Genomic DNA, 27,650 nt, shown 5'->3' on the forward strand with positions numbered 1-27,650 from the left:
AAAGTCAACCAAATGTTATTGAGCGGTTCACTGTAACACTCACAATGGGAATACTGGCGACCTGCCCGGTGCTGGTGGAAAGCAAGGACAGCAGTCAAAACATGTAGCATAGATGGTGACAGCTCTCCCCTTTCTTCTCGTTTTCTTTCTCTGGCACGGCAGAATGCAACGGGCGCATTCTTTCCTGCATGGATCAACAGTATTGAGCGTCTCGCTGTAGCACGCTGATCAAAGCAGGCGTGATACGGCCCATGCATGTAATACAATTTAAAGCACCATATTCACTTTTTAAATTGAATAAGGAACTTTGATAGCTAATGAAAATTTGAGGCAGGAAGTGCTTTGATAGACAAATTAAAATTCCATGAAAAACAAAATAACTTGGAATGAAAACAGGCACAGCAACAGCGTCAACTATAGTATCTAAAAAAAAAAACGCTTTTAGTGTACGAGCCAAGGTCAAATGCTTTAAATACTTCCTGAGTAAAATAAGCAAGTGTGCTTGCAGACTGAGATGTGCTGACTCGTCAATACATTAGTCAGAGGAGCAGTTAGACTTTTTTGTGAGTGATGCTAGTAGGATGGTTTTCTTGCAGGCTGATAGACGGGCATCTGTTCCAACAGGCTCTAATTAACATCCGCCGTCTGTGAAGTAACATCTCTACTGTCAAACTCTACAGCTGATCATGCATGGGAAAGTCTGACGGATGTGAGGAGTCCTGATATTAGTATTCCATAAAATCTGCTTTTGTTTCTCTTTTGTAAGTCACTTTGGATAAAAGCATCTATTAAATGCATAAATGTAAATGATAGCAATATTAGGCATTATAAAATATATAGTTCTAAGTTCTGAATGTTGACTGGTCAGTTATTGGCCTTGTTATATTCCTACTGTACATTTACAGCTCTTTTAGTGAACTGTTATTTTTGTTACATAACATTCTGTTATGTGAGGGACTGGGGAAGGATGACACTTACTTATTAGAACACATTTTAATGAAAAGTTGTACATTTTATTTTTGGTAACTGTTTTATAAAAACCAATAACATTGAATAATATTAATGAAACATTCTACTGTTGCACTCTCAGAAAAAAAGTATCTATCTATCTATCTATCTATCTATCTATCTATCTATCTATCTATCTATCTATCTATCTATCTATCTATCTATCTATCTATCTATCTATCTATCTATCTTCTAAAAAGTTACTGTGTGACTTACTCAAAGATCTTTAACCACAAGACACCACCATTCAAGGACTAAGTTGTTAGTAATATGAGGGGGGTAATATGAAAAATGGTTGTATGGTTACAGTTCAGGAGCCACTGGAAAGCCCCTATCAAAAATTCAAATTGTTCATTGTGTCTTAGTGTAGCTGCTTGTCAATTTTAATAAAGCCGCTTACAATGGTCTTACAGTACAATCTTCAAAAAACACAATTCACAGGGCCCTCGCTGAACACGTCTACAACAGCCATGACAACACTGTTTGTAAGTAAGCCTTCCCTATAGATGTGTTTTGCTGAAGTGGATTAGGATGATGGCCGGACTAATCTAGTTAAACGTGAAGATCCCCTTTGTGAGCTGAAATTCTCCCACACTTCCTGTGGCTCATCCTCTACCACAGTCAAACAATATCTCAGTGAGGAGCCGGCTCATATTAAACACAGAAGACTGCACCGCAATCACATGTTCCCCCAGTATCTCAATAAGTGAGTAAAACCAGCTAGGCTTTTTTTCCCTCACCGAGCAACAAATGCGATTTGGTTGACAGAGGGAGTGACACAGAAAATCAACTGACATCCATTTTGTATTTTTATGAAAAACAACATCTGTTCAAACAGCATTAGCCGTCTAGGTTCAGCAGTCGCAGACTGACATGAAAAGCTAGCATGACGAGGGAACTAGCATAGTAGATTTCCTTCAGGACTTTAGTACTGATCAAAGTGTTACGGTGTGTGACCTTTTTGCTATTCGGTGTGATGTGAGGATGGCACTTGTTGTGCTCCGAATGTTTTGTTTTTGCCTTAATGAAAATAAAGGCCGGACGCGCTGGGAGCAAACGCTAAATGTCACCGCTAATCAACCAGGATTGCATGACAAATAAAATAAGAAAACAGCCTCTGGGCCACAACTAAGAGTAATAAGAAAGCAATCCAGAGTAATTTGAATTTATTTGCGCATTTATCTAACAATATTTCATTTTCAGATTGAATTAGCATTCAAGAAATATGCGTCTGAGCTTATTGTATTAAGTGCTTCCCAGTTTCCAACACATCCAAGAGAGAGCGCAGTGGGAACGGATCGGTTCCCGGACAGTCACGTGATCCAAATTGAATCCTCTTCCATCTCCCTTTGTCATGTTCACCATATTAAACAATCACATGACACCAGTAAGCAGGGCAGAAAGGATGACCGGCTGTCATTTAGGACGGCGTGATGGATCACCCCGTGATAATGTGTCATTTTACCAAACCACAAATTAGGCCCAAGTCCATATATTAGCAGATGCGAACATTCGGCCACAGTAGGACATATTGATTCATTTTGAAATACACATTGACATAATTTGAAAAGGTTATATGGTGAGGCGAAGAAGGCTCGAAAGGCCAAACCATGACGGATGGGGTTGTCGGACATTTGCACAAACTCGTACGGCACACTGATTCACTCCGAACAAATGTAGAAACACACTAAGCGAACAAATTCACTTTTACTCACTCTCTCTATAACACACATGCACACAGTAGCGAGTCCCGAGGGTGTTTAGTCTAATTACCCCTCTCAGTCATGCTGTCAGACAGGGGCTTAGGTGTCTCTTAATGTGAGTGCAGAAGGCATTAAAAGAACACAGGAGCCCGAGCCTGGATGGTGTGATATAGATCCACTCAGACCTCCGGAGGCTTCGGACAGCAGCGGTGGAAAACTGACCCCATCCCCTTGTAAAAATGGCCCTGAATGATCGCCCCACACACACTTCAAATGCTCACAATGACACGCAAAATAAACATTGATAATACTTTTTTTTTTTTTACTTATTTGCTTAACGAGAAAACTTCCAACCTTTGTGATTTGTCTACTCTGTAAACACTGCACGTTTTATCATTGTGTAATGAGAACACAGAAGGCCATGTAATACTCATTAAATGGAGAAAGTACTTTAATTTTTTCAGTTCTCAGCACTGCGGCACAGAGGCCCGTGAAATGTAACGAATCCGCTATGGCAAAAGCGAACCGTTAGAGATGATTTGTGTACTGTTTGAACTTCTGTAGCAAAATATGATTTGTTTGAAAAACCGTCCGCAATGTTCATCTGTACTGTCTTGCCTGCTGATTGTATTATTGTGGCCCTACAGGCTGCCCATAAATCTGTCCGACTGCCATACTAATGATGGCTGAAAAATTACTATGTGTTCCATATGATGTGTGTGTGTGTGTGCTGTATAATGCACAGCAAGACAAAGGAGAGAAAGAGAGAGTGGGGATTGGTTGTAATGGCCATAACATAGAGTGAGAAGAGAGGCAGGAGTGCTTTTAAAAGCTGACCTTCTCTGACCCGTTCTCTCTCTCTGGAGAATATGACATCCGTCTCCGGCACAGCGCACAGGTCAAAAAGGCCCTGGTTTGCTTAACATAAATGCGATCTTAAAAAAAAAAAGAAGCCCTTTTTGCAGTTATAGCCTCATTAGGAGGCTGAATGTTTTTTGTTTTTTTTATATTTAGTTGTTCTTTGTGCATTTTAAATCTAAAAAATGTTAGAGGCACACAAAGGTGGACTAATTCTGCTAATTGTATATCTTTAAAGGATTTCCTTGCACCTTTTAGAATAAAATGAAAAGTTAAAAATAAAATATACCATGTTAAAAGTAATACATTTTATTTATAAATTAATATATTTTACTAAACAAGTGCATCATGAAATCTGAAATTTGATCACAATATGATTCTAATATTTCGGTGTGCAAGACTAATTTTGAGGAAAATTAGTTTTATTTACATAAATTTGTACATATTCAATTTATATCTAACTATTCGGTTATTTACGAAATCCCGTGCGTCACAAAATCTGAAAAATTGTTTCTACACTATTTTTTTCAGGCTTTTTGTGTATGTGTGTGTGTGTGTGTGTATTTGATAAAGAACCATAAGTGCATTTAGAAAAGAAGGAAAAGAGATGCCAAAGCTTCAGGTGAGAAATTAAAAATATTAGCATTTATTACAGCGACATGAAGAATCTCAAAGCGTACACCCTTTTTTGCGAGCTCATAGAGACCTGCAGTGTGTGGAGAGATGGGCACATAGCTTACAAAAGAACAGAGATCATTCACAAAGGATCAGCCCAAACACATGTACAGAGCCGGGGCAGAACAAAAGACAACAACTCGATAGACAATTTATAAGCAAGATTCATCTTATATCATATTAACAACATTCTGTCACTAACACCGTTTAGTCACACAACCACCTGCTTTGAATCATTTGGTGAACAGATATATAGATAGAATTCTTTACTTAGCAGTATTTGCAAAACTGGAAGTTTTATGTTGCAGTAGTAAAAACTGGAGCTTATGTTTTATTAATGGTCATTAATATTGCCATTATCATCACCAACACTATCATCATCATGTTTTTATTTCAATGCAATTTTCTGCAGCCAATTTTGCTACATCAGTATATTGCCTCCCTGGAGATGGAGCTGAATGGATTTAATTTTGGATTGAAAAATGAGCATAAAAATGGATGAGTTTCTGGCCTTCTGCAATTACTTTACATATTGAAATCTGAGATTTAGTGTATAAGCTTCATTAACAATCGCAGGATAGAACAAATGAATTCATTTAAATGCATAATCACTTGTTTAAGGAAGAGTTTTTCTTCTCTCTCGTTAAAATATGCATGGAAAAAAAAAACTAAAGAAAAGTGCAATAGTGATCCTTGCATTTATCAGTATCATTTATATATTTTTAAATGTATTGTTATTTATGCCATTTTAATTTGGGGAACTAAATATGTGACCATTTTAAACATGGTTTGAGATGTAATTTTCAGGATTTTCACCTTTTATGAAAAGTATCCAGTTATACATAATATCTAATAGATGATGATGGATTTTCCTTAAAAATTGACAAAAGGAAGTGTGGTTATGTGTGCTTAGTTAAACTTACACAGAATCTGTGGAATCTACATAATTCTGAAATTGTATTCATTTATATATTTTTACTCATTATAATTCTAATTTAAATGAGTTTTGAATAAAGACATTTCAGCATATTCAAATCCTTTCAGCAAAGTTCTGCAGAATGTGGAAAAAAAAACTCCTACAGATTCCGAGCAAGTTTTTGTGATTAGTTACAGTGTTGTGCTGAAGCATCGAAACAATCAATGACAAAAGAAATCAAAATGTGAAATGACGTCAGGAAATCATGATTTGAAGTATGATTATCTCTCATTTCCATCCGTTCCTGTATTTATGTCTCATATATATTTAAATAAAACGAGTAGACTTCTACTTTACAGAACAACCTCACTAGTACAAAAATATACAGTGCAGCAAATCAGTCTCGGTAAAGTTAGCATGAGGAATTTAGTGCGGCCCAATAGAGTCTCCGTCCCTGTTCCACACGGATCAAACTCGTTTCCACAAACAGCAGACTAAAACACGTCAAGCCTGGCTTTAATATCGAGCTCCAGCTTCTCAGTGACGCAATGATAAATACTATATACATTAAACTTCATGATATCGTTTCTAAGGGGAGGATGAGAAAAAGAGAGAGAACTGCACAGTTAATAAGGCATCTAAAGTCAAGCAGCTAAGGGCACCACTTGAGTGAAAAAACTGCAGTCACTGTCACCTGTCAATCAAAAATGAAGCTTAGGATCCATGCTACATTCCAGAGATGAGTTATTATCGCACATCGGCAAACGACGCTGATAACGGCCACTTCCTCCTTTTCATACTAAATAAAAGTACATCATTACAAACATTCTAGTTTTTCGTTTTTGTCTTCTTTTTTTTAAATCAACACTGTACATTTTATACACTATAGTACAATAGTCGTCACGCACTACGAGTGTAAACGTAAAGATGATGCGAACTTCGTAATGACACAAACCTTGCAGTGGTACAACACGTTGGCATATCTGTGCAGCGAATGGACAGAAATCACATTTCTATTTTCTGGAAGTGTGTTTGAGAAGTCATACGGTTTCTTATTCAAATGCTTGTAACATGGCGATGAGTGAAGAGCAATTATTTCTCAGCTTATCTTGTCGTCCTGTGCAAGGCACGGCTTTCATCTTTGTCCATCTTTGCTTGTGGAACACAAACCTCTGTCACCTTTTCGTCTGAATACTGGGACTTGAATCCATCTGTGCTCAAACGCTGCCTCAATTATGACAAAATAAATATACTATAAACATCTGATATTTTATTGTGGCTTATAAGTGATGTAGAAGGACAGACTGATATCCCAAACACGGATGTGAGAAAAACAAAACAACAACCCTCATTTTAAGAATAACAGTCCGACCTCTGATATGCAAAACATCAAATATGAAATGCAAATGTAGAAACTGTAAAACACAAGCTGTGAATTCTCCCTAATTTGTCATTGTTCCTTTTTTGTTTAATAACCATACTTCATATCTGATTTGCTGTGGCCTTGTCAAGTGATTGTAGATCGGTCTCGGTGTGTTCCTCTGCCTGTAGGAAGCCCGGGCGTGCATGTACGGAAGCCAGAGTGCTGACAAAAGGGTCGTTTGCGGAAACATCCAGGGTGCGAACTGTAGGGTGAAGCTGCTGATAGGAACTGTGGTGGGAGCAGTTGGTAACTCTCTCAGTCTGTACGCTCTTGAAGGCTTGTTATACTTGCACGTGTGTCCCCTGTGCGTGCAAACTCTGGACGCCCGAAAGAATCTTCTTTTGGTGCCCGACCAGAGTCACGCTCATCTTGCTTAACTCGCTGAGGAAGAAGGGATAGAAAAAAAGGTTCAGGAAATCGTTTAATTTTGGATTCAGTTTAATAGTTCTTTGGTTATACAGTAGAAACAATGATTAAACAATATGTTTAAGTGTAGTATCATTTCATTTGTTTTGATGATTGATGTGTAATATACTGCAAAGTGGAGCATGAGTTTTGAACCAAAGAGATTTCTTTGTGGGTGGAGCTACCCAGCACTACATTATAAAAATACAAACCAAGTGACAGTTTCCCACTAACTGCAGCTGATTGGGACAAAAATATGAATTCTGAATAACAGAGAAATCCTAAAAAAATCATGATCATGTCTATACTGGTTAGAGCACTGAGACTTGCAGTGTTATTTTACTGTCAATGAGATTATATATATATATATATATATATATATATAAAAAAATATTTTCTGTTTTTATAATTTTTTCATTTTTTACTCGTTTTTGTTTATAAATGTCTATATATTTTTTTATTTAATTTTTTTATTTCAGTTTTGGTTTTAGTTTATTTTAGAATATCAATATAAACTACGAAAATGAAAGCTTTTTGATATTTTATTTCTGTTAACATTTATTTTATTTCAAGGAATTATTTTTTTAAATGGTTTTATTTTAGTTTACTATAAAAAACCTGCACTGCAGTTCAGAAGTTTGGGGTTGGTTTTAAACATCATACACTCTTATGCTCACAGAGGCTGCATTTATTGATCAAAAATACAGTAAAAAAAAAAATATTTTAATGAATGCCGTTTATTCCTGAGATACTTTTATTTTTAAGAGCCCCAGTCTTAAAAATAAAAGTAATTACATTATTTTTTTAAATAAAATTAAATAAAAATAGGGTCTTCCTACTTGCCAAAATGTGTGTTTATGTGTGTTTATACACCACTTTTGGGTTCACAAGTATACAGTAAGTGTATTTATATTGGTATACAAACTTACCACAAGCTGATGTATAGTACGGAATCTAGAGAAACGTAGCCTGCGCTGGCAAAGTTGTCTTTGTACTGGCCCATATTGATAGCATCCAGCCATTCATCCACCGTACTCACACTGAACTCTGGGGTGGTGGGGTCTTCCCTGAAAAGGAAATTTAATTTGTATCAATTGGGGTTGGGTTCATTGCTAAAGCATTGAGAACTGAGCTGGAAAACTGGTCTTGCATTATAAATCATCTTCAGAGATGCAGGATATAGTATTAAGGCTTCAGCTTCAGGCCTACAGTAAATAATATCTAATCAAACTGTCACTTGTTTCTCATTTTATGATAGTTTAATGATAGCCTTTTTCCCGAACCAACAAAGCAAGCTGATCCAAGAACTTTCTACTAGGGTATACAGCAGTTTCTTCCGAGAGCCGATATCTTAAGCAATTTCATGAGGAGAGGATAAAAGTTCAGGAGTTGCAGTTGAGGTTAAAACCTATTTTGTTGCCTTTCCGTTCTTCATGACAGATGAGTGACAGCAGCGTTTGAGTGAAAATCGGGGGTCAATTCAATCTCAGACCTGGGATGTATTTAACGCCCTCGTTCTTCTTTGTCCTCTTTGGACACAGAGGGATAAAATGACTGGCAGGTTGGGCTGTAATCAGAGAGACTGTGATGGGCTTGAGGAAGCGTATATCTCACGAAGGGCTCTGAGTCACTGGCTTTACGGCTGTAATGTGAACTCTGCCTCTCCGTCTCCAGCGCTCCTGATAAACCGCAGGTGGAAGGAGAGTCTGCGCTCTGTCTCATGTCAGGTTTTACAATGGGGGTTCAGGCTAGCTATACAACTATGTCTTTTTACAAAGCTACGAGATGGATGTCTGCTGGAAAAGGATCAGTGACACTAGGTTTGGTTATATTAGACAATATGGAATTTATCTGCTTGTTGTTTCACATAAAATGAAGGATTTGAGAGTTCATGGGGCAGACACCGAAAAGCTGGATTGGATTTTCTCTGGATTTATTTGAGCTGTTAGGGATTTGTTTTTGTGGCTTTTAAATGTTTTATCTGTACATCACTTTAAAAGAGACAATCATTTGGTTTAAACTGGTGTTGTCCTTCCTGTTTCATATTTCCATCACATTATCAGGTTTTTTACAATTGAAATCGTTAATCCTGAGTTAGCATAATCTTGGGTTATCTTGATCCATGCTTTACACTGAACATACTATTTGTACACACTCTACATGAGGAAAGCCTTGGGGTAGTTTTCTAATTTGCAAGTCTTGGAAAGAGGATGTTACATGTTTGAGTGTCTTTTCAACAATTTAACATGTTTGCCAACACAATTCGTCATAACCTCCCTCAAGACACTTGAATTAATTTAAATAATAATGCATTTTCATCCCATTGGTGAGAATTTACCAATTTCATCCCCAATGGGGTAAGAAAAAGGAATAATTTCTAAAAATGAGCCTTCGTTAGTAAATATGTATTAACTTATCTTAAATGTAGCTTGTTTTAAGGATGTTAAGATACACTAACTTTCAAAAGTTTGGGGTCTGTACGTTTTTTTTTTGTTTGTTTTTTTGCTCATCAACACTCGGTGCTGTATAGCACTAAAAGTGGTTCTTGGCTCGTAATCATAGGGGAACCACTTTTGGTGCTATATAGTACCATATCTTTAAGGGTGCTATACAGCAACTTTGTCAAATGGTGCTATGTAGAACCATTGCATTGGTTTTTTATTATATTTCTTCCCAAAAAAATGGTGCTAAACAGCACCAATAGTGGTTCTTTGGCTCGTAAAGAACCTTTAAAGGGGCTTAACGGGTTCTTTGTACGGCAGTGGTGCTATATAGCACCTTAATCACTCCAAAGAACCGGTGAAGAACCGCTGAAGAACCACTGAAGCACCATGACCGAATTTTCAGCAGCCATTACTTTAGTCGTCAGAGTCACATGATCCTTCAGAAATCATTCTAAAATGAATTTCTATTCTTTTTTTCAGAATAGAAAGATCAAAAGAACAGCATATGTCTAAAACAGAAATCTTTTGCAACATTATAAATGTCTTTGTCACTTTTGATCAATTTAATGCATCATTGCTGAACAAAAGTATTAATTTCTTTGCAAAATAAAATAAATACATTTTTAATTAAATAAATAAAAATTGTACTGACCTTAAATGTTTGAATTGTAGTGTATATGAACTTATCTTTAATTTATCTTGTTTCAAGGATGTTCAGATATTTTTACAGGAAACAGGATTTAACTTGATTTATTGCAGCGTGAACATTACCTAATGCAGGGTCAAAAAGTGACCTTAATGCAGGATTAAAAATCATGTGTATGCACAAATATCAGCTGTATTGATCATATCAATATCAATTTGAATGAAGTGAGGGTTTATATGAGTTTCTCACCAGACTGAGCTGTTGGCGAGCTCTTTCAGACTGTTGGGGTTGCGGATCAGCTTGTCAAGAGTGTTGACGATCTGCCCGAATTTGGGCCGTTCGCTTCTGCTCTTCTCCCAGCAGTCCAGCATCAGCTGGTGGAGGACAACAGGACAGTCCATCGGAGCGGGCAGCCTGTAACCCTCATCTATAGCTTTAATCACCTGGAAGACAAAGATATGCATTAAAAATACTGTACGATACAATGTGCATGTGCAAATGTGTATTTAAGGACATATTTCTATTTGATTTTCCCAGATAGCTACTTTAGTAGCTGTAACTTTATTAAGGTTACTTTCTTTTCGATGTCGTTGCTAATTTTGTTATTGCAGCTAAAAAAAAAGCATTAATATTGGATCTCCAAACAGTTTTCTGAATCTTTCTGACCTTTTGTTAGATTTTTTTATCCTTTGAAGACAGTATTAACAGTTAACATCAAGCCCCTGGAATTCTAATATGGTAAAAACTATGGTTACCATGGTATATTCATGCAAGTAACATCACTTTTACATTTCCATAACATACCAGACTATAACTCAACTCAATGTTTTAAACATCTTCTATATGGCTATAATTCATTGCTATGGTTAAAACAGCTCCTGTGCTCTGCCACTTCCAGTTCTTAAATCAAAGGAACTATTTCTTTTAGACAGGAAACATTCTAACATTCATTTCTTTGTTTCAAAATGAGCACTGAAGATTTAGATAATTATCTGAGGTGCCCTGAAGGTCTTCAAGATTTCTTTGACATTTCCTCTGATGGTAATAAAGGGAGAAGTCAGAGAGCGTTAGCATAATCCAGCAGTGAGGGATGAAGTGTGTTTAACTGGCTTGTATTAAAGACAGGAGCAGCTGGACAGTTCTAGTTTATGACGCTCCTAAACCATTGTCATTCGAGCGCTTGCTATACAGACATCACCGCAGGAAGATGTTATTCTCTGAACATTTGCAAGGGCACACTGCTCAGAGCCTCAGCCCCCCCGAGAGGCTTCAGTGGAAATGATATTAGCGGAGATATTAGATATTAGTAGAGCAGATTTCAATTTAAACAATACACATGAGAACAAGTGTGTTTCCAGTTTCTCAAGGACACTTACGTCTTGATTAGACATCTCCCAATAAGGCCGCTCTCCATATGAGATCACCTCCCACATGACAATGCCATAACTCCAAATGTCACTTGCTGAGGTGAACTTCCTGTACGCTATAGCCTCAGGGGCCGTCCATCGAATGGGAATCTTTCCACCCTAAATAAGACAAAAACAAGAGGTTTTATTTTTTACCACTTCAAGCACTTTGGTGGACTGATTTATTTTTTTGTTACAGCATATAAAGGCCACATTGAAAATGTTAAAATTTCCATCATTGTGATTTCCATCACAAAATAGTATTAAACACAAATATATATTCTGGTGTAATTTCCATTTCCATGTAATTTCCACTGTTGGACATTGTTAGACTAATAAAACTGACGGAAGTGTGAAAAGTGTGTTTCAATAGAGTTTGTCTTCTAAAAGTTAAAGAAACACCCATAAACAAACAGCAGAATAGAGACAATATTTGTCTTTTCGTATTCCAACACTATGGCGTTGTCAGTATTTCCCTAATGTCTTTTTAAATAGCTGCAATGGTTTGTAGTTAATCTCTACAGTCAAAGTCAAGCAAAAGACAAACCGGCTGTACTCTGTATAGACATACGTGACGAGAGTGCCAAAGAATGGCAGCGGGGCCCATGGGGTAAAATCATTTAAAGAGAATTTCAAAAAGCAATCTTTACAATTTTTTAATTATATAAAGTCACGGCACATAAACGGCTGCCTCGCGTGGCCTGGAGGGTTTTGTCTCTTCATGATTTTAGCACTTGAAGCAAGGGGGCACAGGGCGCTGAATGTCAGAGCCACTTAAATTTTAAGAGTTCCTCTCTGTGTGAAACACACATTTTGCCTCAGATGCGCACACACGGACATCATAAAACAATCTGAGGGGGTCTGTTCGGGGTTGTATGACCACTTTTCTCCCCTGTTGCACGTGACAACAGAGTCGCCTGCTGAGTTTATGCTTTGTCCACTCGAGTGGACACCGACGGCTACACACACACACGCATATGCCTCTTTCTTGCCCTTGGCCTTTATACGCATCCACAGGGTGCTCACCAATTACCGAGCTGAGAAGGAAAGAGAGGAACGAGTGTAGGATGTTTGGAGGCGGTTGTCCTGTCAGAAACGGATGTAATTAATACATGCTGGGTTGACAGAGAAACTGACCCCTGAGAAAGCCAGCTCGCTTCTCAAACATCCCTCCCCTGTCTCTTTCTTTCTGTGTCTTTGTGAAGTTCTTTCACACAATCAAACACTTTCAAAAGACATTAGAGATATTTTCAAGAAGATCAGAGACATTTCAATCATTATTTCTCAACTGAGGACTCATGGAATGAGTCAGATTTACTGTATTAAGCAAAGACAATGATGAAAGCTAGCTCTGAAAAACCATTAAATAAACAACTGAAGTGGGACTCAAATTTATACTGCAAACAAGATGTTACAAAACAACAACAACAACAAAAAACAGCCTTCATTTTTAATCCGTTTAGTTATTCCTTCATTCTCTATTTCTGTAAAATTGATGAAGACTCTAGGATCTAATACAACCTTCAGGGTGGAAAGGTGCTTTACCCGTGTGGTGTATGCAGCTTCAGGGTCGTCCTCCAGCACTCTGGACAGACCGAAGTCGGACACTTTGCACACCAGGTTGCTGTTCACCAGGATGTTGCGTGCCGCCAGGTCACGGTGGACGTAGCTTATGTCAGACAGATACTTCATTCCTGAAGCGATTCCACGCATCATCCCCACCAGCTGAATGACCGTGAACTGCCCATCGTGTTTCTGCAAGAGAAAGAGAAGGCATCTGTTATTTTTGATAGATTGTACAGGTGGTGTACACAGTTAAAAACAAAGGTTTGAATTGCTTAAAAATGTTATCTTGTGGCAGCAGGATGTAAAACTGGTTATAACTGGAACCCTTATTTTCTTTTTATTGGCTAATTTAATATGCAGAGGCAACTTATGTAATATATAATATCAGATATCATGAACTAGCAATATAGAACATTTTGGTTACACTTTATTTTAAGGTGTACTTGTTACAGTACAATTATAAATTTAAGTACTGAGTAATATTAATTAACTACATGTACTTACTATATGGTTAGGATTAGGGTTACTTGCATGTATGCATAATTTCTTGTTATTATAATAGTACATGTAACGTGTAACAATTCAAGTGTTGCCAACATTTTTATTAAGGATTTTTAATGTTAAATTGTGTGTGAGTGCGTGTGTGTATACATACATACATATGTACATATATACATATATATTAGTGCTGAACGAGTGATCAAACAATTAATCGCAATTAATCACATCCAAAATAAAAGTTTATGTAATATATGCGTGTACTGTGTATATTTATTATGTATATATAAATACACACACAGTATATATATATAAATATAATTTTTCTTAAATATATACATGCATGCGTATTTATATATACATAATAAATATACACAGTACACACACATACTGTATATTATGTAAACAAAAACTTTTGGATGCGATTAGTCACGATTAATCATTTAACAGCATATATATGTATATATTTATTTAGTAATAATACAAATAATAATGATTAAATCATGTTTTAATATAGTCAATTCGCTATACATTGCTGTTGAGATTTTTACATTGCATTATGCAGAAAATTATTTATATTAAATAATATAAAGGTTGTTGGTAGGTGACACTTGCTCTGTAATATTTGAAGGCTTTTTTTCTGTTAAATTTTTTTTAATTACATTATTCAGACTTTCATGCATTTTTCAAAAACTCCATTTTCACAGTTCCAATGGTTTTGCCCTGAGTTCTGATTCATTATGCAAAAGACTCTGACCTCTGGTTTTAAAGCTCTTTCTGCCATAATTGCCATAATGTTTACAGGCCTTTATTAATGTAAAACCATCTGGATTTGGTGCTTCTGTTAACTAAACAAAAGAGACATCCGTTTGGCCTCTAAAACAATCTTCGCAATGAGCAATTAGCCCAATGTCTTAATCTCCATATCTGGGCAGTACACTAATCTGGTTAAAACGCCACTTTTGTCCCTCCGAGCAATATCAATCTGAAACATGCGCTCGTATAGTATTTCATGCATCATAATGTGGGTAAGTTAATTACGCTGTGTTTTGTGAAATGTGGCCGCTGATTGATCGTCTGGGCTGATCAACTGGTTGTTATCAATCTAGTGTCAGAAGCCACACTACTTACAGGAAGAGCAGAGAGAGACAAAAATAGAGACAGAGAGAAATTATTTGTTTTTGTACTAGTAAGTGATGCTTAACTGATCTGTCTTCTAATTAAACACATGTAGCTGGGTGGCCGAACTATGAGCTATTAGCCATAAAACTGACCCCATAATTATATTAGCTTTTTATGTGGGCTAAGGGGGTATTTATGGGATTCATTATGTACGCTGCAGAAAGATCGAAAGTCTCAGACAGGCCCTTTTTTAGGGATGGGGGTGTTAGATTTCATTTTCATTTTCTCAAAGTGTAGGCAATTAAAAAGAGTCCTGACTTAAAGGAAAACGTATCTGTGCTGCGTGTAATAAAACTTCATGCCCCGATCCGCTGGGTGACAAAGGCGGTAATAAATTAGAGAGGATTGCGGCGGAGATGTTATGGAAACTTGGTGGAGCAAGCGCACCCTTATTATAAATCTACAGAGTTAATTTACTCACTTCCTGTCTCTAGACACATTTGCAACACATTCACTCGAACACATGCTTAAGTGTTATTTCTGATTACTAAAACAAAAAGGCAAAAGACTACTTTTTTGCAAGCAGAAATAATATAATCATAAAAATTAATGCTAATAAAAAAATGAAATCTAAAAACTTTCGCCGAAAAATAAAGTACAATATAACAAAAATAAATAGTAGGCACACTATAGATGGCAATATAGTTTGTGATGCAGATTAAGCCAACATTTACTATAAAACAAAAAAGGAATATTTTATTAAACAAAAACTGTACTGAAACTAAACAGAATTTTCAGTATTGCAAATGTGCAAAAGTCAGATTATTATAACCTTGGCACTTTTGCTGTACAACAGACAAGATGCGAGAGCCCTAATGGACAGTGAGCAACTGAATCCGCACAACTTCCAGCAGGCATCCATTCCATGCTTAATTTCCCTCCAGTAATAGACTTTCAGGGAGGTATCCGTGGCTTATACCCTTGAGCGATGCTCGTTTATTGGCTGTAGGTAATTAAATGTAAGGCAGCATCTTAAATGGCAAGCGAACATCGGTGTGGACTTGTGCCACGGGCGTTTTGCCTTCCTCACCTTCAGGAAAGTATCCAACGATCCATTCTCCATGTACTCTGTAATAATCATCACGGGCTTGCCTGTAGACACAAAGAGAGAAAAAAAAAGACAAAAACACAAGATTTACCATCAGCCTAGATGGAAGGAAAAAAGCATAAAATGTCGTAACAGATTGATGATTCTACACAAATCCACAAAGAAATAAATCATGGTAATGGTGTCATTAATCCTTTATAGCTGAGATGCTGAAACACAGGAATGAAGGAGAGAAAAGAGAAGGCTAAAGCCTGGCCACACTCTCAGCCTCTCTCCCGGGCAGCCCCATTATTCAGCATGACAGACCTTCATCAGAGCCTTCCACCATCAAAGACAGCAGTTAATTAACCCCGGCTAATCCACTGAGAACCAATTAGAGAGCTTTGTTGCCATGATGGGCGGGCAGGACAGTCTGTGAGAGCCGATGGGAGGCCACAGCACCTGTTGTAATGGATGGCAGGTAGCGAAAGGAAGATCTCCTGTAATCTCGACACTTTAACATCTAACATTGCGCTTAGTTTGTCTTACAAATGACTCTAGAACCCAAACTGAGAAAACAAAAGTATTAGTCACCTGAGCACACCACGTCTGCCCTCTCAATACAACCATGATCAAGTCAGACAAGTATCAGTGTACTGGTTAGCCTGAGAAACTCACACATGTAAACATTAGCATCATAGTTTTCTTCATGTGTAAGGTCATTAACTTCCAACAATTACAAAACGTAAAGCATAAGAAGTACATTTCTGACAGAAAGAGTCCAAATGTAGGTCAGAAAATTATGCTGTCTTCTCAGATGTCTCATTTTAGCCAAATGCTAATATAGCATCCATGTATACCTTTACAAAATATACAATGCCAGTTAGCTAACTAGTCAAAGAAAAATAAAAAAAAGTGGCTGTGGACATACATTTCATTTGTTCTCTCAATATTTCACTCAATATTTTTGTTTGATATCTGTTGTTGGTGCTTTTTATTTCTATTAGATTAACACGTTAGCTTAGCAATGTGCTAATGCCAAACAGTATGAGTGCAACATTCAGGTTCTGGAAGTAAAAATTCCATTGATTTTCTTGATTGGTGAACTGCTTTTTACCAATAATTTTGAAAACAGACCTACTGTGAGCTACTGTACAAGGTTGTCAGTTGATAGATTATGCTTTTGTTGAAGCCGGCAGTCCACATTATTTCAACTTTGTTTCTAAATAATTGTTTTCAATAACAAAATTCCTGGTGAAAAACAACATTACCCATGATTCTGCAGGATTCTTCCTACACTGACAAACTACTTGTACATTTGTACATATTCATATTTTTCAATAATCCTAAAACATGTTATTTCTATGCAATCAACATCTTTAAATCAACAGTTGAATTTATCTATAATTTTTCACTTGATTATGCCATTTGCAATGCTTCATGGGATTGTAGTTCTTTTCCTCATTCCTCATCAGACGTTATGTACACGATTTTCAAATGTGTTTTGCTTTAAATCAAAGTTTCTAATATTGTGATTCACTTTGTAGCTGGTTGGTTTGGTTTATATCAAAGGGGAAAAACATAGAATGGGGAAAAAAAAACATTTATGAACAAGAATGGGAAAAAAAACATGATTAACCAATCATGTATTTGTGGGTCAGACAAGCATACACTTTTTATACAGACTAACATATTCATTGTTTATATTAACAACTGTATGCATCTTCTGTTCAATTCCTTTGAGCTATTTTGAACACGAGGAGGCATCCTGCATGAATGGCCATTACAAGGTAGCTCCTTCTGCACATATTAGGCAAAAATGGAGCACATTGGCTTTTGAAAGAGAATTTTAGTCTTACAAACACACTCACACTAATAAGCATAAGTTATACTACTGCTGCCACCACCAATCTACCGCAGGGCATAATCTGCAAGCCAATATCTGAAATATAGCGACAGAGTGAAATAAACAGAAAAATGTTCCAGTGCCTTGTTGAGTCTCGGTTAACAAGCTCTGTCATATTCCTCTCAATCCTCTGACCTAAATACATCACTCACAGGTCACCGAGAGTTCAACAATTTAGCGACCCTTGCTTCATTTGACAGAACGTCTAAGTGCAGATTTGACGGAACGAATCCAAACGTGACCCCTGGGGTAAAATGACCGTGTCAAATGTGCCTGTTGATTAGTTGGGGCGTATGATTCCGGTGGTGTACACCGTGTTTGCCCTTGTTAAAGGGGCATATCATCGCTGTGTATGAACCTACGCCAAGCATAAGTAGGTCTCCAGAGCGGAGGCTTATAGGTTCATGTACAGACACTGAATGCTAAGTGGGCTTACAGTGAGCCAGATAGCAGGAAACAGGCCATCATGTTAGCACCCAGAGAGATGTAGTGTTCATTTTCTTTTAAGCCACTAAATTGCACTTTACAAATATTAGTCTATGGAGGACCTGCATTTTTTGAACAAAATTTTAAAGTCTGCAAGAACCGGAAGTTGCTGCCGACTTTTTCAATGGTGACGTATTTCCAACTGCAATGGAATATTGAGTAGAGAGCAGGGTTTTATTTTTGTGCTATACAAATCCCGATTCCAAAAAAGTTGGGACACTATACAAATTACGAATAAAAAAGGAATGCAATAATTTACAAATCTCATAAACTTATATTTTGTTCACAATAGAATATAGATAACATATCAAATGTTGAAAGTGAGACATTTTGAAATGTCATGCCAAATATTGGCTCATTTTGGATTTCACGAGAGCTACACATTCCAAAAAAATTGGGACAGGTAGCAATAAGAGGCCGGAAAAGTTAAATGTACATATAAGGAACAGCTGGAGGACCAATTTGCAACTTATTAGGTCAATTGGCAACATGATTGTGTATAAAAAGAGCCTCTCAGAGTGGCAGTGTCTCTCAGAAGTCAAGATGGCAAGAGGATCACCAATTCCCCCAATGCTGTGGCGAAAAATAGTGGAGCAATATCAGAAAGGAGTTTCTCAGAGAAAAATTGCAAAGAGTTTGAAGTTATCATCATCTACAGTGCATAATATCATCCAAAGATTCAGAGAATCTGGAACAATCTCTGTGCGTAAGGGTCAAGGCCGGAAAACCATACTGGATGCCCGTGATCTTCGGGCCCTTAGACGGCACTGCATCACATACAGGAATGCTACTGTAATGGAAATCACAACATGGGCTCAGGAATACTTCCAGAAAACATTGTTGGTGAAAACAATCCACTGTGCCATTCGCCGTTGCCGGCTAAAACTCTATAGGTCAAAAAATAAGCCATATCTAAACATGATCTAGAAGCGCAGGTGTTTTCTCTGGGCCAAGGCTTATTTAGAATGGACTGTGGCAAAGTGGAAAACTGTTCTGTGGTCAGACAAATCAAAATTTGAAGTTCTTTTTGGAAAATTGGGACGCCATGTCATCCGGACTAAAGAGGACAAGGACAACCCAAGTTGTTATCAGCGCTCAGTTCAGAAGCCTGCATCTCTGATGGTATGGGGTTGCATGAGTGCGTGTGGCATGGGCAGCTTACACATCTGGACAGGCACCATCAATGCTGAAAGGTATATCCAAGTTCTAGAACAACATATGCTCCCATCCAGACATTGTCTCTTTCAGGGAAGAGCTTGCATTTTCCAACATGACAATTCCAGACCACATACTGCATCAATTACAAAATCACGGCTGCGTAGAAGGAGGATCCGGGTACTGAAATGGCCAGCCTGCAGTCCAGATATTTAATTTGGCGCATCATAAAGAGGAAGATGCGACAAAGAAGACCTAAGACAGTTGAGCAACTAGAAGCCTGTATTAGACAAGAATGGGACAACTTTCCTATTCCTAAACTTGAGCAACTTGTCTCCTCAGTCCCCAGACGTTTGCAGACTGTTATAAAAAGAAGAGGGGATGCCACACAGTGGTAAACATGGCCTTGTCCCAACTTTTTTGAGATGTGTTGATGCCATGAAATTTAAAATAAACTTATTTTTCCCTTACAATTATACATTTTCTCAGTTTAAACATTTGATATGTCATCTATGTTGTATTCTGAATAAAATATTGAAATTTGAAACTTCCACATCATTGCATTCTGTTTTTATTCACAATTTGTACAGTGTCCCAACTTTTTTGGAATCAGGTTTGTATATACAGTGTATGTATGTATGCATGCATGCGTGTGTGTGTGTGTGTGTATATATATATATATATATATATATATATATATATATATATATATATATATATATATATATATACACAAACAGCTGAGTTTATTGACCCATTGCTCAATGAACTCCGCTTCAGCCATTTTTTTTAAGATAAACTGACATGCAAAGCAGTGTCATTTTAGTGTTATTTATATGCTATTATAGTATTTATTAATACTTTGAAAATTCTTTAATATTTATTTTCAGAAATAATTTTAATTGGTAGGAATGTTATGTGGTTTTGTCATTTTATTCGTTTTTATTGAAATATTTCTATATAGTTTTAATTTTAATTTTAGAAATTATTTTACATTTATTATTTAGTATTTTTAGTACTTCAGCTTAAACATTTGATTCAGTTAGCATTTGACAATCAAAATGTGTTATTTGACAGAATTTCTCATTTTCAATTAAGTTTGAAAGTTTTTCATTTTCATTTTTATTTAAAATTTTTCATCTAATATTTTATTTTATTTTATTATACAACTACCAAAACATTTTAGTTTCAATTAACAATAATAACACTGATGCAATATGGGTATAGTAGTAAATGATGATGAAAACAATGCATAAACTGGCATTTTCTAAAAAAAAAAAAAAACCTTGGAAATGTCCTTGGTTACTACTCACAAAAAATATGAGCACTCAGAATGTGTGTCAGTGTTTATTGGTGCTCAGTAGTGGGCCGTTGTCCCTGTCTCTCTCAGGGACATGTAAACAACAGCCACGTCAGTGCTGATAAATGACTTACATTCTGGACACCTCCACTCTGGAATACAGAGATATGTGCTCGAGTCATGGGACGTGAGGTCTGTGTGTGTATATACATATATATGTCTCTATGAGTTTGTGAAAAACAGGTTTGATCACCCCCCTCCGAGCATCACCACAGCAACAGACTGGTTATACATCACCTAAAATTAAATCACTATCTCACCAAGATAAATGCCTTCCACGACACCCCCAAACCTAAAGCCCCATGTCTCATCTGAAAAAAGAGGGGGAAAAAATGCAATTCCTTTTACTTTTCGGAGGCAGACTAATGTAGCTGTCAGCCGCTGAAAGAGAAAGAGAGGGACTGGACCGCAGCACACTGTGTTCTGGGAATGGAACGGCAATGGGTGGCCATCTGATGTCACTATGTGTGTGTGTGTGTGTGTGTGTGACTGCTTAATCAGAAAGTGAGTTGAAGCGGCGACTGGCATTGATCCTGAAAGAGCGGGTGGCCGAGGCAGTGGATCCGATCAGAGAAGCTTACGGCAGCCTCCCGGGGCCCTGACCTCAGAGCCGAGCCCAGAGAGAGAAAACACGAGCTGGACGTGCAGTTAAACACTGTGAAGGCAGAAGTGAGGATTTAACGGCATTACATATTTTTAGTACTTCAGCTTAAACATTTATTTCAGTTAGTATTTTACAGGATTAATCAAAATGTATTAGCATTTAATGGAATGTCTCATTTTCGCTGAAAGTTTGAAAGTTCATTTTCATTTGTAATTTTTTTTAAATTACGTTTTTTCATCTAATATGTTATTTGATATAAAATAAAAATATAACTAAATAAAATTTAACAGGATCACACACATGCCTTAATGTGGGGGCCCTCCAGAACAGAACTGGTATCAAAAGCTGGAATTTACAAAGAAAATAATTTTCGTACTAAAGGTCTTTGCATACTGAGTCCGAAATTTCCGCACATTAAAAAATAAATACAACCTTGCGTTGTGTTAATCACGTTTACACACTGCCTCCGAAACTTTTATCTGTCATAAAAAAAATAAAAAAAAAATAAAAAAAAATCGTTTTTCTGTGTTTTCACATCCGTAGCAAGTATTTTGATAGGAAGGATGACGAATATGAAACCAACGAAAAAACGCATACGAAAATTTCAGACTCGGTGTGCAAGGACCTTAAACACTTGACTAAACTTTGTCTCAAGTCTTATAATAAAACCACTCTGGTAAATCTTTTTGAAAGGTCATCTAGTGTTGATTTTATGTGGGTTTAAGTGTTAAAAAAAAAAAAAAAACCTGTCAGCCACGATTACAGCAGGCGTTTAACTAATAAAACACTCCTTGTCAAACCTCTTCAGAAAACAACTCTGAAAGATAATTGACAATAATCTCTGGCAACCTTGAGGGGATTTCTAATTCATGCACTATCAAGTGATCATCTGGACATCTGACATGGCAATTTTTCCTGACGAGATACAAAAAGGTTACAGCACAAGCACACACAAGCAGCTTCATCTGATGCAGACGGTGTTCGCTATCTCATAGGCACACAATGGAGCTCATTGAGGGCTTCCTGCATTAGCATCACATGTCTTATGAACAGAGGGCAGGCATATCTCTGTGATTTCACCCTCAAGACCTGGTTTCTCTTTTTGCTTTGTTTCTACAAAGAGACAAATATGTTTAACCCTTCGTGAACCCTGCATGGCTGGAATAGCAGCGCTCTACAATGAGCTCTGTGTGTGTGGGACTGAACTAGCAGTTAATGTCACTGGTGGCTTACTAAGTGTGGCCTCAGGTATAGAGATTCAACAGAAGGATACTGTGAAGAAGAAACCCTGAGGGTGAACACTAAATATGGCTCAGGCAGGCAGGTTTACAAATCATTCTTCAGAAGACAATGCAACTGTCTGACACAACGTTCTGTTAATATGAAGGAATTGTCCTTATTGATTTTTTTTAAGTGCTTCCCCTGTATTTTAGATTACGCATTAAATTGTGCTGTGTTTAAGGTTTACAGGAAATGTCTGTAAACTTCTCTATGGATTTTTTTTCTTACAGTGATATATCATATCACTAAGGGTTATACAAGAGCTTATAAAAAGTTACTTTTTTAATTTAACTCCAGAAATCAGCTTGGATGCATTCATTAATTCATTAAATTCATTTAAATTAAAAAGTACAGTAAAGACTAATACATTGTTACAAAATAAAAAAAAAGATATTTCAAATAAATGCTATATTTCTATGAACTTTGTTATAATCAAAGAATCCTGAAAAATTGATCATAGTTGCCACAAAAAATATTAAGCAGCACAACTGTTTTCAATATTGATAATAATAAGAATTATTTATTGAAAACCAAATCAGCATATTAGAATGATTACTGATTGATCCTGTGATATTTAAGACAGGAAAATTGCAGCTGAAAATGCAGCCTTGAAATAAATGCAGCCTTGGTGAGCATGACTTGACTTCTTTCAAAAACAAAACTTAAAAATCTTACCCACCCAAAAATCGTTAAATAATATAACAATGAAACATAACAATATACAAATAAACAAATAAATAGACGCAAATATAAAAGACACACGACAATTTCGTAAAAGCTTGATAGAATGATTTTCAGAACTCTGATCCTTTGCTACTTTCAAGAAACATCTAAAAACACACCTCCATCGTGAGCCAGAGATGTTCACAAGTCTTTAACTTGGAGTCTGAGTCAAGTCTCGAGTCTTCGGTCACGAGTCCAAGTCTAAAAAAATCCCATTCAGAATCCTCATGTATTGAAATCTTCCTATTTATGAAGCTGTTTTATAGGCTATAGACACAATATATGATCTATGATCTGCTTTGTAAAAAAAAAGAGGTGTTAAGATATAAGGTTAATGTACATCCAGCCTGTTACTTGTTTTAATCCATTACCATGTTCAAAACAGTTTTTCTGTAATCAAATTCTACCATGACACATAAGAAAATAGCCTTATACAGATATTACAAAACCATACAAATAAATTCTTTATGATATAAGTCAGGGGTTTTTAATTAAAGTTACAAGAGGCGCGGCCTCTATATTTTATTCCAAGCAGAGGTCCGACAAAAAAATAAAAATAAAATAAAAATAAAAAAGTACATTTTACATGTATTGTATTTATACATTTAGATACATGCGAGGCCAAGTGACAGAAAAATACTGTTCAGGGTTTTCCTCCTGAAATCAATAGGCTACTATTTTAATATTTTCCTTAAAAGCATTATCTACTAAAAACAATATAGCTACAATAATCAAAACGTTCTCATCTTGAGCAGAAAAGAAAAATAACTAGAGGTTTCAAAGTTTAAGTTCTATCCGATAGATAGAGAGAGAAAGCACACGGAGCTGAAAAGGCTTGAATAAAGCGCGTTTGGCTTTAGATAAAAATACTAGAGCATATAGCACTGAAAGATATTTGTCATAAACGACCCTGAGCGCTTATGTGATCCGCTCCGCTCATGTAAAATGGTGTTGCTGTTACACCTCGCGGTTCAGATGGATGCCGGGTGCGGATGCGGTCCGCCAGTTATATAAGTATTTAAGGATAAAAAACTCAAGTTGCTTTTAAAATATTCACGAGTTCTTTTCCTCAAGTCGAGTCAAGTCTGGAGTCATTTCAGGTCGAGTCCGAGTCAAGTCTGAGGTCTATAAAAATGCGACTCGAGTGCCCATCTCTGTCGTGAGCACACACATTATACAAATATGAATCATTTATGTTATTGTACTGTTTTAGCTCTGAATAAGTGCGTCTGATATATGCATAAATGTAAAATGTAAATGCGACTACAAAAGTACAGAAATAAATATTAAGCTGTCATTGTCTATGGTGAAAATGGAAGCATGGATCCAGGTCTGCTTGTGTTGTAATATCTAGGACAGAGACTTAAAAACCATATCCACTTAAATAAAGCTGTCAAGGCACGCTGCTGTCAGAGGCATTTTGCACAGAATCTCTTGAACTCCATACGTACTTACCGGGAAAAATCGCTGGATAAATCTATTCCCAACGGAGTCCCTCTGACCTACATGTTTGTATTGCACGTTCGGGGAAAAAAAAAATGAATACCTGCAACAAACTCAAGTAATCGATATTACATAACACCTCATCTGTGTAATACAACACCCCTGTGATTTACTTCTAACCGGTATTGTAGGATAATCACTAAAGGAAACAGACCTTTGTTGCAGGTGATTTGACATTTAGTGAAGTGACATTCAGCCAAGTATGGTGACCCATACTCGGAATTCGTGCTCTGCGTTTAACCCATCCAACGTGCACACACACACACAGCAGTGAACACACACACACCGTGAACACACATTTAGAGAGCATGTACGTTATAAAAAATGCTTTGTGACATCAGATACGAGGCGGATTGTGTAATTGCGTATTGGGGGGGAGGTGCACCAGCTTGAGTGTGTGTGTATAAACACTGCCCTGTAGTCATCCCATCAGGACCCCAGCAGTGAGTGACACCCCTTAACAAGCTTAAATCAGGCCCATTCTCAATCCTAGCTCATCCATAGAGAGAGAAACCCTATTGCAAATAGAGTATTGATTTTACACCCCGCATTAAAGCAGTTTATTTCGGCGGCGTGGTAAGAGCAGAACTCATATCTCCATATATTCTGCATTGATATACAATGAACTAATTTATAGGAGTAAAGAGAAAGTGACCAGGTTGATGCCCTGATGGTCCACTTTGGGCACAATTATGAACAAAAGAACAAAAGGAGCTGTTCTTCAACTTTACAATCTTATTGATTTTCCAAATGGTGTTTTAACTAAATGACACATGATGTACTTAGCACTGAGCTGCTTTCCAAGTACTCACTGTTCCCTGCATCACAACCCTAAATCTACCACAAGAGTTAGCGTAATTTAACACAAGAATCTCTGCAAGACTTTAAACTTTCATTGTCCCCTAAACAAAGGAGCGGTGGTTTTAATGAATGCTTTCTCGAAATAACAGCCACTTCGTTAAGAGGAAAATCCTTTGCGGTGGAAAGAGCACGATGAGGAGATGATAGCCTCCTCCAAATTGAATGCTTCCAGATTAGGCGATTGTTGGCACATAAAGGAGGAAATGAGAGATATGGAGAGATCAGAACTTTTCTGACAAATGACGAGATAGCAATTAAAAGGGCTATTTCCAAAGCTTTCTTTTAGTCGCACCAGACCCACCATCTACATAACAATGGAAGCAATCACAGTGAGAGGGAGGGTTTGGAACATTATTCTGATAAAGCACTGTTGATTGGAGCTCTGTTTTAGATTTGTTGATCGCTGAGGCCACGAGCGTAAAGAAAAAACACAATAAAAACTACATTTACAAAGGCTTCTTTGTGTGCATCACTAAAATTAGCCCTGAAGGATAACATTGGGAAGTTAGATTCATTCTGTTTATTCAAAGAACCAGCTAAAACTTGATTTACCAACTCATCTGAGTCATTATTCAAGTGTTTCCAGCAGCATTTTAAATTTCATTTGATGTTCTTTCGTAGTGTATGAAATGCTGCTGTGTATCAATATTTATCACAAATTGATTTTTATGATTTTTTCATTATTTTTGCAGATGTTCGCGATTACTGGATATTTTAATAACGTTTTAAAATTAGTTTATAGAGACTGCTCTCACAAAAAGCAATGAACGCCAATGAAATATATTAAAAGTCCATTCATGCCTGCAAACTTGCTGATATTTCCAAGTTTTCCATAACCACTGGAAGCCTGTTGTGCTAAATACAGAGTCATTTATCAACACTTTGCAAATCAGTTTGAGAATCTGTTCAAAAAGAATGACTGTTTATGAATTAGACAATTTTAGCTCAAAGATACAATAACAGACATAGACATGTTACCCTTCAAGGATTTTGCGTATCCCAAAGGTTGTTTTTTTTGCTACTACAGTAAGAGGCAATCACGATGGAAGGATTTGAATGCTGGGAGCTGTTAGAAATGAATGTTTTGAATAACTGTTTGGAGTGAAAGGTTAGAGAGCTGTGCCTGCTGTTCCCTTGCCCTCTCCTCGGCCCTGCAGCCACTGACCTGCTGAGCAGTGATCTGTGAAATTGCCTCTCTCCGCTGTCATACGTGCGACCATTCACAACCCCCAAGGCCAGAATACATGCAGCCATATGGACAGTGACATGACTATCACTTTACCCTTTCAGAATCTCTAAGTTATGCTTAGTACATAAGAGAAATAAAGTCTTAAACATAAGAGCACAACATGTTTTTTTAAGTAATAATAAATTATTTTAAAGAATTATATTAAAGATAATTAAGAATACAAAATTTAAAATCACAAGTTTTCACAAAAATATAACAAATTGTGTAAATTCAATTTGTATATGTAAACATCTGTCAAGTAGCTTCATCAGAGAATAAAAAAAAAAAAAATGTTTTATGATTTTTTTTTTGAATGACAAGCATCTTGCAGATTCTTAAATTAGTAAATGTAAGAGCAGAACACACTGAACACACATTTTAGCATTGAGATACTATTATGGTTTATGAATATTTTTAACCTAATTTTTATTTTTTTAATATTTTCAATTCTTTGCATGGATTTAGATAAAGTATTTTGTATTGGTTTTGCCATTTTTTTGGCAGTTTTGCCCCCCCCCCCCATATGTCTATGCAGTTTTTTTTAACTTTTTGTTATTTTAGTACATCAACTACATCACCTCAGCTAATGCATTTACATTAAGTCATTTAGCAGGCGCTTTTATCCAAAGCGACTAACTGTACAAATGATGACAATAGAAGCAATCAAAACCAACAAAAGAGCAATAAAATGCAAGTGCTATGACAAGTCTTGGTTAGCCTAACGCAGTACATGTAGCAAGTTTTTTTTTTATTTTTCTAAGAATGTCAAATATTTCCTCTCTATAT

At 36.7% G+C, this 27,650-nt stretch overlaps 1 protein-coding gene across 1 annotated transcript in view; it reads right to left on the bottom strand.

Annotated features, from left to right (window-relative positions):
* Positions 1 to 4,188: 4,188 nt before the first annotated feature.
* The window catches only part of LOC306846328 (ephrin type-A receptor 3-like), a 117,700-nt gene continuing 94,238 nt past the window's right edge, over positions 4,189 to 27,650 (bottom strand). The window contains exons 12-17 of the mRNA XM_079379630.1: positions 15,761 to 15,822; positions 13,030 to 13,239; positions 11,455 to 11,604; positions 10,328 to 10,521; positions 7,918 to 8,055; positions 4,189 to 6,964 (exon numbers count right to left, since the gene is read on the bottom strand). Of these exons, the coding sequence (XP_079235756.1) occupies positions 6,865 to 6,964; positions 7,918 to 8,055; positions 10,328 to 10,521; positions 11,455 to 11,604; positions 13,030 to 13,239; positions 15,761 to 15,822 (854 nt within the window). The 3' untranslated portion in view covers positions 4,189 to 6,864. The remainder of the gene's footprint in view (positions 6,965 to 7,917; positions 8,056 to 10,327; positions 10,522 to 11,454; positions 11,605 to 13,029; positions 13,240 to 15,760; positions 15,823 to 27,650) is intronic.

This window comes from Barbus barbus (genome assembly GCF_936440315.1).
Source record: "Barbus barbus genome assembly, chromosome: 26".
Taxonomy (NCBI): domain Eukaryota; kingdom Metazoa; phylum Chordata; class Actinopteri; order Cypriniformes; family Cyprinidae; genus Barbus; species Barbus barbus.